General features: G+C 36.3%; 1 protein-coding gene across 1 annotated transcript; it reads right to left on the bottom strand.

Moving 5' to 3' along the window:
• Window positions 1-943: 943 nt before the first annotated feature.
• On the bottom strand, window positions 944-14,577 carry lcat (lecithin-cholesterol acyltransferase). The gene is made up of 6 exons (XM_056452340.1): window positions 14,381-14,577; window positions 14,004-14,160; window positions 12,041-12,156; window positions 11,555-11,650; window positions 4,430-4,654; window positions 944-2,151 (listed from the first exon to the last, which is right to left on the bottom strand). Exons 1-6 carry the CDS (start codon window positions 14,523-14,525, stop codon window positions 1,574-1,576), a joined length of 1,317 nt encoding a protein of 438 aa, XP_056308315.1. The 5' UTR covers window positions 14,526-14,577; the 3' UTR covers window positions 944-1,573.
• Window positions 14,578-15,576: the final 999 nt, after the last annotated feature.

The following is a 15,576-nucleotide window of genomic DNA, read 5'->3' as shown; positions in this document are numbered from 1 at the left end:
TGAGTAAATTAGATTTTTAGGTGAACTAGCCCTATCCTTTAAGGCAGGGGTGTCAAACTCAGTTCCTGGAGGGCCGCAACCCTGCACCCACAGTTTAGTTCCAACACATTTACCTGTGGGTTTCAAACAAGCCTGAAGGACTCAATTAATTTGATCAGATGTGTTTAATTAGGGTTGGAATTAAACTGTGCAGAGCTGCGGCCCTCCAGGAATTGAGTTTAACGGCTGTGTTCTAAGGATATATCTTACTCATGCTTACTTGGTATTTTGTATGTGCAAAAGTATTTATTTCAGGACATCATGAAGAATCCCAGAATTGGCACATGCAGGTCATTGTCCAAATGCATGCACTTGACTTCTATTTACATTTACAAAGTAGCTATACGCCCTGCATTAACTATTTGTACCACTATCGGGCTGATATTGTGTAGCTTGAACCTGCTTTAAAACCATTTAATTCATATGTACATATTTCTGATCCCTTTATGAATGTTTTGGAACAGTCCTTGGGTGAACAGATAGACTTCTTATGGGTTAAAAAAGGGTTGTCAGGTCCTCGTAAAAAAAAAAAACACCCAATCAAAACAAGTCAAAAAGTAGTCCCAGAGACAAGATGGAAGAAGACGAAATTTTCATTTTGTGTAGAACTAAGCCTCCTAAACAAACTTTTGTACACAACGTTGTACACTACCTGACAAAAGTCTTGTCACCTATCCAAGTTTTAGGAACAACAAATAATATTTTGACTTCTAGTTGATAATCTGGTATCAGAAGTGGCTTATAAGAAAGGCAAAGGCCTCTTTACGCTTATTTTACAAAAATAAAATATGATCATGATTTTGAATTATTTAATTAGGACAGTAAGGTCTGATTTTGCTTAGACAAAAGTCTTGTTGCTTAACAGAAATAATGTACAGTATAGAATATAAAGTCATGGTGTAGTGGACTCCCATGAGCTTGGAGGACTGCATCCATACATCTCTGCAATGACTCAAATAACTTATTAATAGTCATCTGGAATGGCAAAGAAAGCGTTCTTGCAGGACTCCCAGAGTTTATCAAGATTCTTTGGATCTGATCCCAAACATGCTCAATAATGTTCATGTTTGGACACTGGGCTGGCCAATCCTGGAGCACCTTGACCTTCCTTGCTTTGAGGAACTTTGATGTGGAGGCTGAAGTATGAGGAGCGCTATCCTGCTGAACAATTTGCCCTCTCCTGTGGTTTGTAAAGTAATGGGCAGCAGAAATGTCTTGATGCCTCAGGCTGTTGATGTTGCCATCCACTCTGCAGATCTCTCGCACACCACCATACTGAATGTAACCCTAAACCATGATTTTTTCTTTAACAAACTTGTCTGATTTCTGTGGGAATCTTGGGACCATGCGGTTCCAATAGGTCTGCTGCAGTATTTGTGATGATTGGGATGCAGTTCAATAGATGATTGATCTGAAAAATCTTCAGCCACTTTTCCAAATGAACAACTAGAAGTCAAGTTATTATTTGTTGCTCTTACAACTAGGATCGACAACAAGGCTTTTGTCAGGTAGTATAATAACATAAAAAAAAAAATCAGACAAAACCAAGACTAAATGACGACGGCTGTTCAAAACCAACGTTCTTTTCCTCCCTGTACGTTCCTTCTAGAATCCTCTGAACCGTTGTGAGCGATTTGTGATTAAACACCATGTCCAAGTGAGGCATGCCTCTGAACTCGGTCACGTGAACAGCCTGCTCCTGTTTCCCAATCCAGCGTTTACAAAGACTCATGCTTCGGCTGTCAACGGTATCGTCTCCGTCATCGTAAAGAATATCTATGGGGTCGGCGTTCGGAAATTGTTCGTCGTATATGTATGTAACGGGTGTAGGAAGTCCTACCCCATACAGGCAGTAAACCTCGACTCCGGGTGTTGGCAGGCCGGCGGTGAGGTTTCTAGTGTCGTCCCACATGTACCAGCCGTCCTCAAAGTTGATGTCCTTGAAGAACTGCATGTAGTCTTGATTGGTGTAGTTGAAAAAGGGGGTGGAGATGAAGGTGTGGTCTTTAGGCCATACCTCCTCAGAAGGGATCATCCACGGGTTTGTGGTGGTCATACGTTGCTCTTCACGAATTTTTATGTTGGAGACGAAGGGTATGCCGTCATTTTCACCTTGAAAACAGAATAATATAGTATACAAATTCAGTGTTTTAGATTAACTTAGCAAATAAATACATATAGTTAATACATTTGATGAAATTAAATGTGAACAATGCAATGCAATTAAAACCCAAATAACCAAGAGCATGTAACAAAAGGACTAAAAACGTCTGTATTTCTCTCTCTCTCTCTCTCTCTCTTTCTCTCTCTCTCTCGCTCTCTCTCTCTCTTTCTCTCTCTCTCTCTCTCTCTCTCTATATATATATATATAGAGAGATAGATAGATAGATAGATAGATAGATAGATAGATAGATATCCCACTATTTATCTCTCTATAAATAACTATATAACAACACAAGTAAAAAATAGACTTCTTTGTCACTGATTTCGTAACCGATTTCGTCACCACAAAGTGGTTGCGGTTTTTAAATCCTTATTTTGCAAATGATAAAATATACAACTATATTTAGTAAAATATGAAATAATTTTGAAGTAATACACTGTTTTTTAGACAGTATATGGTATTATTGTTAACATATTTTTAACATGGGTGCAGTGGCAAAACCACTAGAACAACTAGAAGTAAAGATTCTCTTAAATGTGACATTAAATACATTTATATTGCCACAAAAAACATTATTAATTAATTAATATTTCACCCGACATAACATTTATTATTCACAACTAATAAACTCATTTTAGGTAATTTGTATTTAATATTACATCAATTATTTTATTTAGCAATAATGTATGGTAATGAGAGAGCTTAACATGCAATTTAAGAAAACATGTGCAACTACAAAAAACACCAGCGAATTGAGAAAAGATTTTCATCTGTTTGACAGAACACGTGCTGCAAATCATCACAACGCAAACAGATTTTTAAAAAATGTGCTGCATTTTCACACAACACAAACAAATGAATGAAACGTGCTGCATTTTCACACAACACAAACAAATGAATGAAACGTGCTGCATTTTCACACAACACAAACAAATGAATGAAACGTGCTGCATTTTCTCACAACACAATCAAATTAATGAAACGTGCTGCATTTTCCCACAACACAATCAAATGAATGAAACGTGCTGCATTTTCACACAACACAAACAAATTAATGAAACGTGCTGCATTTTCCCACAACACAATCAAATTAATGAAACGTGCTGGATTTTCCCACAACACAATCAAATTAATGAAACGTGCTGCATTTTCACACAACACAAACAATTTACGAAAACGCGCTGCATTTTCTCACAACACTTGCAAAAAGAATGGAACACAACGGAAATGTTTCAAGGGGACCCAAAAACGTGACGGACGCCGCTGTGCCATGACTATTGCTCAGTGAAGTTGTAGGTGATTTTTAAAAGGTGAGTTTTTTTGTTTGTTTGTTTTAATATCCCGATTCCCGTGTCTTTAGTATTTATTAGCCTAAATAACCAAAACCTAAATAGCTGGGTCCGTCACGTTTTAGGGTCTCCTTGAAACATTTCCGTTGTGTTGTGAGAAAATGAAGCACGTTTTATTAATCCAGTGCGTTTTAAAAAAATGTGCTTGCGATGTGAGGATTTGCAGCACGTGTGCTGTCAAACGGATGAAGATCTTTTCTTAATTTGTTTTGTAATTGCACGTTTTCTTAAATTGCAGTACATTGAGCTCTCTCGGCCACCGCAGTAATGTTTTAATATATAACTAATACTAATACTTTTTAAAATAAAAACAGCAAAAGGTCAAATAAAATATGAATAAATAACTCAAGCAAAGATGCTTTAAAAACAGTCTGACAAAACTGAGTATATTGATAAGTATATGTCCTAATAAATATATGAAATATTTAAGAACCGTCTTTAAATATTTAAAAATTCTGAAGAATCTTGTGCCATGCAGTGATGCTGATTCAGCTTTGACATCACACGAATGATATTATTTTATTTTTATTAAATTAATAATTTATTTATTATTAATAATATTATTTATTATCATATGACTTGGTTATGCCGTCACGATGGCGCAGTGGGTAGCATGATCGCCTCACAGCAAGACGGTCATTGGTTCGAGCCCCAGCTGCATCAGTTGGCATATCTGCGTGGAGTTTGCATGTTCTCCCAGTGTTTGCGTGGGTTTCCTCCAGGTGCTCCGGTTTGCCCCACAGTCCAAAGACATGTGCTATAGGTGAACTGAATAAGCTAAATTAGCCGTAGTGTATGTGTGTGAATGCAAGAGTGTATGGGTGTTTCCCAGTCACTGTATATTTGATCAGTGAATATAGTTATATGTTCTCTGCACCTGATGCTAAGACTCTGAGGGGCTTCACAGCGCCTCCCCAAGGGGCCCCCAGAGAGATGAAGCCCTTGATGTAGTGGTCTTTCCAGTCCTGCGTCTGCTGATTGAGGAAGTACAGGATGTAGTTGCTGCCCATGCTGTGGCCCAGCAGGTAGACGGGCTGCTTGTACTCATCATGCATTTCTTCCACCAAGCTCTTCAGACGTGAAAAATACTCCTCCTGCTCATCTGTGTTGTGCCAAACAGAAACATTCACATTTAGTTGATTCAGTATCTAGCATGTTTTAAGATGCTTTCAACATTGTTACCACATGGCTAACTTTTTAACACGGTACTAGCATTTTCTGGCATGTTTTATAACATAGCTTTTACACAAATTAGCATATTTACGGTTGTATTGACGTACATGTTTCTAGCATTTGTTATCACATGACTAACATAAATTGTCAAAGCATGTTTCTACCATGTTTAGCATTTAGCTAGCATGTTTCAAATGTTGCTTGAATGAAAGTTTTAACATGTTTTACCACATAGCTATCATGTTTCCCCATATGCTAGCAAGACTTATGATGCTGCTGACATCTATTCAGCATGTTTAATAATTGGCTAGCATGAATTAATACTTAGCTTGTTTAACTTTTTTTGGTAGCATGCATTGGCTACATGACAAATTTATTTTAAAACATTGCTAATGTGTTTTAGCACACTACTAAAGAGATTTAACATGTTGATAGCTTAGCTTGTTTATACATGTTTAACTTTTGCCAACATTAGCTTGTTTTATCATGTCTGTGGATTGTAACAATACAGTGTGTATTACAATGTATTTTTGGGCCCAGTTTCAGGTCTCTATGCAGGCATTGCAGAATGAAAAGAATGCACTGGCCCTACATGGCCTTCTTCCAGTCCGGTTTTTCTATACTCTGTATCATTTAGCCAGTTTGATACTTTTCTCCCTCTTTCTTTAAGACAATTATTTGACACTATTGGTCCCTGGCATACATCATTATTGAACAAATCCTTACTTGAAGCAGCAGTATACCCTCAAGCTTGAAAACTGCTTCAGTTACAACTATACTAAAGAAACCCTCACTCGATACCTGCATTCCATTAAATGCCACTTATATATCTAAGAAATTGGAAGAAATTGTGCTTTTACAGCTTCAGACCCTCTTGTCTGAAACCATTTTAAAAAAAAATCATGTTTAAAACTATTGATTGTTTAACAAAAGTCGACTCTGAGTCGAATAAATGAATCGTCTTGGGCCCAGATCTTTTGCTTGAACGCAGACGTCGATACGGTACATCACCAAATATGTAGTTACAGATCCGGTAAAACGTGAACGCGCTTCCCCTCCAGACTCTAGCGGAGCGTGTGGGATCTGATCATGACATGAAGATGACGATCACTGACAGATGGAGATGTGGCTACGGGGAATAAAGTGTTAAGGTTTATTTTCATAACAATACCACAGTATAGCCAACCTATTGCTGTGTTTGTTCCTGTCGTTTTTCTCATTCCCTGGCCGTTTGCTATTAAAGCAAGGAGCAGCAGAGACGGGACTTTGTCAGACTTTGACAAGGATTTGTTAGTAACTGTTACAGTTCATATGGACCAGTTTCTTCTTCCTCCAGATCATGTAAGAGATTAAAATGGTTGTCTCGTTTTCTGTAGTTTACAAAATATGTATTTAATTGTGTGTTGTAACTTGAAATCATTTCGCTTGGCTTGTAATGACTTATCTATTACAGATCAGTGCTTGTATTGTATCTCTCAGGTTAAATCTGTATGGCGCTGTTCACATATTGTGTCCAAAACCACAATGAAAACGTGACGCGTGCGTCTTCCTTTACCGATTTAAACTCGCGATCCTCTGCCATTTGCTATAGCTAGACATGGGAAGATAACAGGCTTCAAGGTTTACCATGGTTTGGAAAAGTCAAGGTTTTCAAACTGCCAAAGTTTTCCGTTATACCGTTCCTAAGGTATATGTAAGGTTTTTTTTTTACATGTTTTTCACAACTATTTAATTTCGTTTTTAGGGCAACAGTATCTTCAGCTGAAAATGAAACCTCTACATCAAAAGCTACTGGTCCAAAATATTTTAAATGTTTCCTAAAATATAATAAATTATGTTCAATGTGGCAAAAAAGTTATTGTTTTTACCCAGATATTTAAAAAGAATATATTTTAGAGCAGTAATCACAATACCGTGAAACAGTGAACATTTTTATCCAAGGTTATCATACCATCAGAATCTTATACCGGCCCAGCTATGGCCACCATTAGCTGTTCCTCATACACGTAGCGGTTAATTTTCAAAACAGTTCAACTTTTGCTACTGTGTGGATTAATACTGAATGTGTGTCGTTGTTATTACTTAGGGTTAGGGTTAAGAGTAGAGTAATATGCTGGTGTTTAATGCATTGTCTCGCGCTGAAACCAGTCGCAGATTAGCTTCGTGCTAATGAGTTGTTTGGGGACAAATGAATCGCTAACATATGGGAGTCGTTGGGATCATTCGGTAAAAATAAATGCATATTATAAGATAATGAAAGTGTAATTTTGACCTAACATGCATATCAGCCTGTTGTTGGAGACCCCCAAAACCAAAATATGACCTTTTATAATGCAAAATAGCGGCTCTTTAATGATATCTATATGGCCACAAATTCAAGAAACTCTGTTATCCTACTAATGGTCTGTCCTCTGCTTTTGATACCATCAATCATGCAATCCTTTTAGCACGACTGGAGTCTTGTGTTGGGTCAAGGAGGCCTGTTTTAAGTTGGTTTAAATATTTTTTTTAACAAACAGATGCTCTTTCTGTAAAATAAAGACGTTTCTCATCACATTCTTTCTTGTGCTGTGCCTCAAGGCTCTATTATATCCCCTGTCCTTTTCTGTCATTTCCTGTCCTTTTTCTTTTCTGTGATCTTCTCCCTCTGGGCTCCATTTTTAGGGAAAGTAATGTCTCATTCCACTCCTATGCTGACTATATTCAAATGTATTTTTTTGTGTCTAAAAAGGATAAGTGCGCTCTAAGCAGTCTGACAGCACAAGATATGAAAGGATATGAAAACATGGATTGCCAAGAACGTTTCTTCAAGTCATTGTTTTTAACCCCTTAGAATCCAATCCAAGCAATCACCTTGTCCCAGAATCATTGCACCAATTTATCTCTCCCCATGATCCCCAAAGTGTTTTGGTTATTGGCTGCCTTAAATAAGACAAACAGATAAGCGGAGATGTCGGGTCTAGCTTTTTCCATCTTTGCTGTCTGTCTAAAATGAAGTCATTTCTGTAAAAATGTTCTACAGTTTCTACTCTGTAGAAAGATTTCTAAAATGAACCGGAAATGAGATGACCTGATCACCCCCATCTCTACATTGATCTCTAAGATCTCTACATTGTCTACATATCAGTTTTTAGGATTGAGTTCTAAAGGCATCTATTTTACGCTTTTTTTTAAGGTTTATGATAAGTCTTATGTGTCTCCAGAATATGTCTGTAAAGTTTCAGCTTAAAAAACCCATCAGATTATTTATTTTACCTTTCAGTATATTGAAATTTACTGCTCTTAACACAATGTAGCTGTTTTTGTTGCCTGTGGCTTTAATGCTAGTTGTTCCCGCCCACCGTTCCCACGTGGCTGTCAGAGTGTGCCTCAATCTCCACCTCAGCTGCGTCAGATAAACAGCACAGTGACAGACATGAATAAGAACTTTACCTTTTTATTTAATGTATTTGTTGTGGAGTTAATGAGTTGATGAGAACGATGTGTCGCACACAATGTCGTTACAAAGTTCATGCACCACACAGCGGACACACAGCACATGCGTTTAACTTTTGTCATGGAAATCTGCTAAAACGACTTCAGTCAGACAAGAGTTAAAGCAAAGCAAATAGGTATATGCCAAATTCCAGGAAAGATACATTTCTGGTGGGAAAGAAAATATCTTCTTGTGGTTTTCTAACTCCTGACCAGGAGTGCAACAATGTATCAGGCTTTGGCCTTGACCAAATTGCTTCAGTCTGCATTCTACAAAACATCATTAAGAAAAATTTTGCATGGCATATGTGACAGGATACAGGTTAATCTCCACTGCTGTATGAACATCTGTTATGTTAATGTAGAAAATAAACCTGATTTAATGTCCACAAACCGGGATTGAAGCGTCTTCTTTTATAATTGTACTGTGATGCAGCTGTGGTGATAAAGTAAAGACGGTAAAATCGCTGTAATTCATTTCAAACATGCTCTGTTTTAAAAATGTTTTAAACTTGTAAAACTCACTCTTGATCACATTTGATGATGGCTGATGATCACAGAGAGCTGAACAGATCTTTTAATCCCAGTTGCTTTGCACACATCCTGTCTTGTTGATATTATTATACGCGTGACATGTCTAAGGAGACATGTTAATATACGGCTGTCAATCAATTCAGTGGGTGGGGAAAACCACAATCCTAAGTCACGTTGCATTGGGCCTCAAAATGGGAGGGATTTGAATCCTATTTTAACATCATGAAATAAAAAAAAAGACTTATTGTCATTATATCACCACAATATGACTGTGGACCAAGCGGCAACCTCCCGCTCTCCCTCGGGAGGCCAATACGGAAGTAACTGAAACTGCAATTCATCAAAATTCCGCTAGTCCTGGCTCCATAATAGAGCAAAGTGCAATTGAGCCTACTGTTAGAATGGCCAACTTTACAGCAGAACAAAAGGTGTTTACAGCCTGGTACAAAGAACGATTTTGGTTCATATAGCTATTATTACCCTCCATGACAACTGTGAGGGGGGTGAATTTTTTTATAACTCATCCGTTTCCTTTATATTAGGTTATATTAAGTTTGCATAATTAAGGGCGTGGTCACTTGAGTGACAGCTAGGTCTCGCTGGTCGCCGTCACTTCACCTCAGCTGAATCCGGCAGATTAGCCACTGATCTCGGCATATTCATCGTATTTTTGTTTTGTTTTATGTGGCTTTACACAGTCAGCTGCCTTTTGGACTTATTTCTTACAATTATCAGATGATATGGGATGCTGTGTGCACTTAATTGTGCTCACAAACCATTCATGTGGCCTCGTTTCCCATGTGAGTAAAGTTATATACTTATACACCATCTCTATAAATGTATTTGTTTGATTTAAGATCATTTATCATTAATATTTTTCTTTAGACCCGTAGAGCACTCCAGAATGTGACAGATAGATTAGCTGTAGGCTATAAAACAGTCATCTGAATCGTTGTCATACAGTGTTATGCTGGATTTCATCAATAGTCTTGCATTTACTAACACAGACTATATCTGAAGTGTTTGGAAGTAATTAGCGTTTTTCTCCTGTAGAAAAACGTCATAAGAACAATGTTTAGTGGCTCTGTGTATTACAACAGTGTTTTTGAAAGTCTAATCACTTTATTGATATAGTGTACAGCCAAGCACATGTGGTCAGAACACAAACGAGTCGCAGGTAATAAAGTATCAAGCGTTTCTCCCACAGTAAAGTCTGTCTGCCAGGTCTAAGCAAGCTCCGCCCACTCTCCGCCTCTTTGCCCTTGTTTGGTATCCCGCCGTGGGTGCGATGACGCGCGAACAAAATGGCGACGGTTGCCCGCGCCTACTTGTGGCTTCTTTTGCGCTCTTCAGAAACCTATGGGTGACGTCACGGATACTCCGTCCATATATTTTACAGTCTATGCTGTGGACACATTACACATACACACAGTTCTGCCAAACAGCTCCCAAAAGATGATTTTCATCATAGGTGCCCTTTAATATTCTATTACTTATTAACAAATCACCATTTGTCTGATCTGCTCCACCCAAATCTGGACTAAAATCTGGAGGAAACCGAGCATTTGAAGTGGTCGGCTCCACACAGTATAACAAACTTCCACTATATATTAATCAGCTTTTGCTTTGTCTGAGTTCAAGTCTTGTCTTAAAACTGATTTGTTTTCTGTTGCTTTTAGTCTATAATGGATATCAAGTTTTATCTGGGTGCCACGTTGGCTCAGTCCACATACACTCATTCACTACAGACAATTTAGCTCACCCAATTCACCTGTACCACGTCTTTGGACTTGTGGGGGAAATGGGAGCACCTGGAGGAAACCCACACCAACACGGGGAGAACATGCAAACTCCACACAGAAATGCCAACTGACCCAGCCGAGTCTCGAACCAGCAACCTTCTTGCTGTGAGGCGATTGTGCTACCCACTGCGCCATATGAATTAGCATATTACAAAAAATGTTTCTAATTCTAGCATGGTCAGAAACAATCGTGTTTAGCCTTTGACCCAAAGGAATTAGCATGTTTGCTAGCATGTTGCTAACACTAACACAATTTGGTTGACAAACATTATTAGATTTAAAAATGTTTGGCTCAGTGGTTAGCACTGTCACCTCACAGCAAGAAGGTTGCTGGTTCAAGTCCCAGCTGGGTCAGTTGACATTTCTGTGTGGGGTTTGCATGTTCTCCCTGTGTTCATGTGGGTTTCCTCTGAGTGCTCCAGTCTCCCCCCACATTCCAAATACATGCACTATAGGTGAATTGAATAAACTACATTGCTCATAGTGTGTGTGTGTGTGTGTGTGTGTGAGAATGATGGTGTTTCCCACTACTGGGTTGCAGCTGGAAGGGCATCCTCTGTGTAAAACATGCTAGATAAGATGCCTGATGAATAAAGGGACTAAGCCGAAGGAAAATGAATAAATGAAAAAATATATTATTAAATATGCAAATTTTCTCTCTCTCTCTCTCTCTCTCTCTCTCTCTCTCTCTATATATATATATATATATATATATATATATATATATATATATATATTATGTACATTAATATGAAAACACAATAAAGATGTTGGTTAAAACTGTCAGTGACGTAGAGCAGGACTTTTAAACTCCAGTGGGTGCAGTTTATTGCCCTGCACAGTTTGGCTTCAGTCCTAATCAAACACACCCGTCTGTCATTTTCAGACCTTGATTCGTTGGATCAGATGTTTTTGATTTGAGTTGGAGATGCAGGACAGTTGGCTAGTCCTCTTGTACAGTCAACTATTTGTTTTTGTGTGGTTGTGAAATGATTGTTGTCATCTGTGATTTCACCTACTCGGAGCGATTCTCCAGTCATACGGCGCCCCACGGACAGTCTCGTTTCGCACATATCCAATGCTGACCAGATGCTGAACCATAGTGTGGAAGTAACCTAGACAGGAAATGTACATCTTTTGTGATTTTTATTTTACTGTACAGTATGTTTCTCTCGTATCTTAAAGGGATAGTTGAATAGTTCACCCATAAATAAAAATTATATCAATATTTACTCATCTTTTACTTACTCCAAACCTGGTTGAGTTTCTTGAACACAAAAGAAGATATTTTGAAGAATGCTGGAAACTGGTAGCCATTGACTTTCATATAATGTTTTTTTCCTATTATGAAAATCAATGGCTACCAGTTTCCAACATTTTTCAAAACATCTTATTTTGTGTTTGGCAGAAAAAAAAGATTCATAAAGATATGAAATCACTTAAAATGGTGAGTAAATTTACATTTGTTTGAGTAAACTTTCACTATCATATAACCTAATTCTCACCGGTCAGCTTGTTTAAGTCTAGAAACTCAATCGGGTGCGTCTGTCCAAATCCAGGAACCCTGACATCCACCCCGGGCGCATTTGACGTCTTGCGAGTGGTTCTGTTGTACACAATTCTGCACAAAAACACCCAGATGTTACAATCATGTCAGGTTTAAGCCAATAAATTCAAGAGTTGTATTTTAATGTATTGTTTTGAGGATGTTTAAGCTTCTCATGGCCTCATTTAACACTACAGGACAGTACTACAGCTGCTAATATTGATTATGATACACTGGACAGTCCATATGACATCAGCCTTTGAGTATCTTCCAGAAACAATAGACAAAAGGTCGGTGAGGTGAAATACGGAGCTGTAAGTTTGTATAAAACTAAGAGGGCTGTTGAAATATTACATTCCATGCATAAAAACAGGGCTATATATCAGGGTTATTGTATAGTGAACTTAACCATTATGAATTTTTTAAAATTATTTTATTATTATGACATTATTTGAAATTAAATAAAGGTATTATGGCTTATTTTGGTTCAATTAGTCATCAAGGATATAAAGCTAAATAATATTAATGTATAATAATTACAATATTAACAATTTGTAATAATAATAATAATAGTAAAATAAAACTACACAGACATTTAAAATATAAAATCTAATAAAAACAAAAACAAAAATTACAAAATATATTAATTTTATAATATATTAATTATAAAATAATTAATAACACTTTAAATTTAATTAAAATATTCCTTAATAACATTCATAGTTAATACATGACATATCGATAATCAGTATTATATAATAATAAATAAAAAAACAAATAAGCCTGTCACAATAAGGAAATTTGTACTGCCTATTATTTTGTATTAGATATCAATTAATATTTTTTTCATTTTAACTTGATGTACTAAAAAAAACACAACTTAAGCACATTATTTATATTTTATTATAACTTATTAATAATGATAAATAATATCAAATATACAAAAGTAAAAATAATTTAAAATCTATAATTATTAATAAATATTTTTATTAATTACATTTTATTTATTTACAATTCAGTATTTTTTTATTTATTTGGCCTATTTAAGATTGCATGAGGTAAAATAACGATAATAATAACTATAATTAATTAATAATAAATAAAATAATTCATTCTAATTACTTTTAATATGTATTTTTATTTCAAGGATGAATTCAATAGTTCTTATGAATTAATATTTTCAGAATTAAGTAATATATAATATAATATTTATGCAATACAAGTGATATATAATGATAAAATTTATGAATTAAGATTACATCTATACAAATATATACATTTTTAACTAAATGAATAATACATGTGAATAATATATTTCATAATAATAATAATCATAATAATATATTATTCAAAGCCCCCCTTTGATTTTCTTTTCTTTTTTAATTATTTCCCAAATGATGTTTAACAGAGCAAGGAAATTTTCACAGTATGTCTGATAATATTTTTTCTTCTGGAGAAAGTCTTATTTGTTTTATTTCGGATAGAATAAAAGCAGTTTTTAATTTTTTTAAAACCATTTTAGGGTCAAAATTATTAGCCCCTTTCAGCTACATATTTTCTTCGATAGTCTACAGAACAAACCATCGTTATACAATAACTTGCCTAATTACCCTAACCTGCCTAGTTAACTTAATTAACGTAGTTAAGCCTTTAAATGTCACTTTAAGCTGTATCGAAGTGTCTTGAAAAATATCTAGTCAAATATTATTTACTGTCATCATGGCAAAGATAAAATAAGAATCAGTTATTTGAAATGAGTTATTAAAACTATTATGTTTAGAAATGTGTTGAAAAAAATCTCTCCGTTAAACAGAAAATGAGGAAAAAATAAACAGGGGGGCTAATAATTATGACTTTAACTGTATTTTTAAGTGAGCAGGGATGCGTTATTCAGGTCAAATTTGTTTGCACAGTGAACTCGCCTTATGTTATCAATCCAGCAGTCTACTCCAATGGGCATGAACATGTTCAGGTCAATCCACAGAGGAAACCAGTCCTCGCTTTTCTTGTAGCACATCCAGTGCACCAGTGTGGGCTTGTCAATTTTGGCCTCCAGGCGGTTACCCAAATTTCCAGGAACTGTTCAGAAAAAGAGGTCAAATATTTAACAAATACACCTCTTATCAAAGATGAGCCTACAAAGAAATATGGATTTAAACTAGTCTATAAAGTGCACTTGCTGTCAGTATCTTATCTTCTCTAGCTTAGCATTTTAAACCGAAAGAAATGAATGAACCAAGGAACATTATCACAAAATCTTTACAAAAAAACTGCGAACTGCACATTTAAGTTGTCTTACCAATGATAAGTGGAGGAGTGCTGTTATTTATGACGCGAGGTTTGGCCGTCGGAGGGAAGATAACATTAAATAGCCAGAATCCCGACGTCTGGTGTAATAAAATAAGAAATAAAGCGACACACCTGAAGCGAGACGAATTTCCCATAGTGTTTGCGTGTACTTGCGTGTGTTTGGCGCTCTGAATGTGATCTGACTGCAGCACTTCAGCTCGCGTCTATCAATGCGCGCGACCAACGGGGCGTCGCGAGGGGGCGGCGAGCCAATCAGAGCGCCAGGAGCCCCCAACTGTGCGTCATGATTACATTATACGCGTGTTATTTCAAAGACAGTGGGTTTAGGTGTAAACATACGCGGGAAACAGACTCGTGCCGGTCAGAGGCACAATAAAAGTCAATAGAGTTTGTTGGAAATATAAACAAGCAGAGGTTTGTTCACAACTTTTGCACTGCTTTTGATGAGTGAGAGCTGTTTTTTTTCTTTTAAGTTAAAAAAGTTACAGTCTTGCAATACGAGATTACAATGTGGATCCCGAGAACAAATTACAGATGTTATTTATTCATTTATTTCCCAGCGATGGGTTGCAGCTGGAAGGGCATCCGCTCCATAAAAAAATTGCTGGATAAGTTGGTGGTTCATTCCGTTGTGGCGACCCTGGATTAATAAAGAGTCTAAGCCGAAAAGAAAATGAATGAATTCATTTATTTAAAAGTCTGTGTTGACATCCGTCCGTGCAAATCTAACTAATATTATGTATTATATCATCCCTGTGTGTGTGTATATATATGTGTGTGTGTGTGTGTGTTTCCCAGTGATGGGTTGCAGCTGGAAGGTCATTTGCTGTGTAAAGCAAATGCTGGATAAGACCCCAGATTATTATTATTATTTTTTTTTTTTGGAAATAAGATTTTTATTAGTTTTTTTTCTTGAAATAACATACAATACCATACAAATATATACAATTTATACAGGTTCTTCACAATTTTTAAATTTGTTTATCAATTTATAAAATAAATAAATAATTCAACAACCAATAACCAAAGTAGAAAAATACTAAAATAATAGTCCAGAGCATAACAGGATAGCATTCACATTTCAAGGGAGGAAATGAAAATCTCCCACATATCTATTTCCTTGTAATTACCATTCATTTTGGCCAACATTTTCTCATATGATACATTCTCAATCATGGATTCCAT

This window comes from Danio aesculapii, chromosome 25 (genome assembly GCF_903798145.1).
Source record: "Danio aesculapii chromosome 25, fDanAes4.1, whole genome shotgun sequence".
Taxonomy (NCBI): Eukaryota; Metazoa; Chordata; class Actinopteri; order Cypriniformes; family Danionidae; genus Danio; species Danio aesculapii.
Note: the sequence above shows the minus strand (reverse complement) of the source record. Positions and strands in the feature narration are given on the sequence as shown.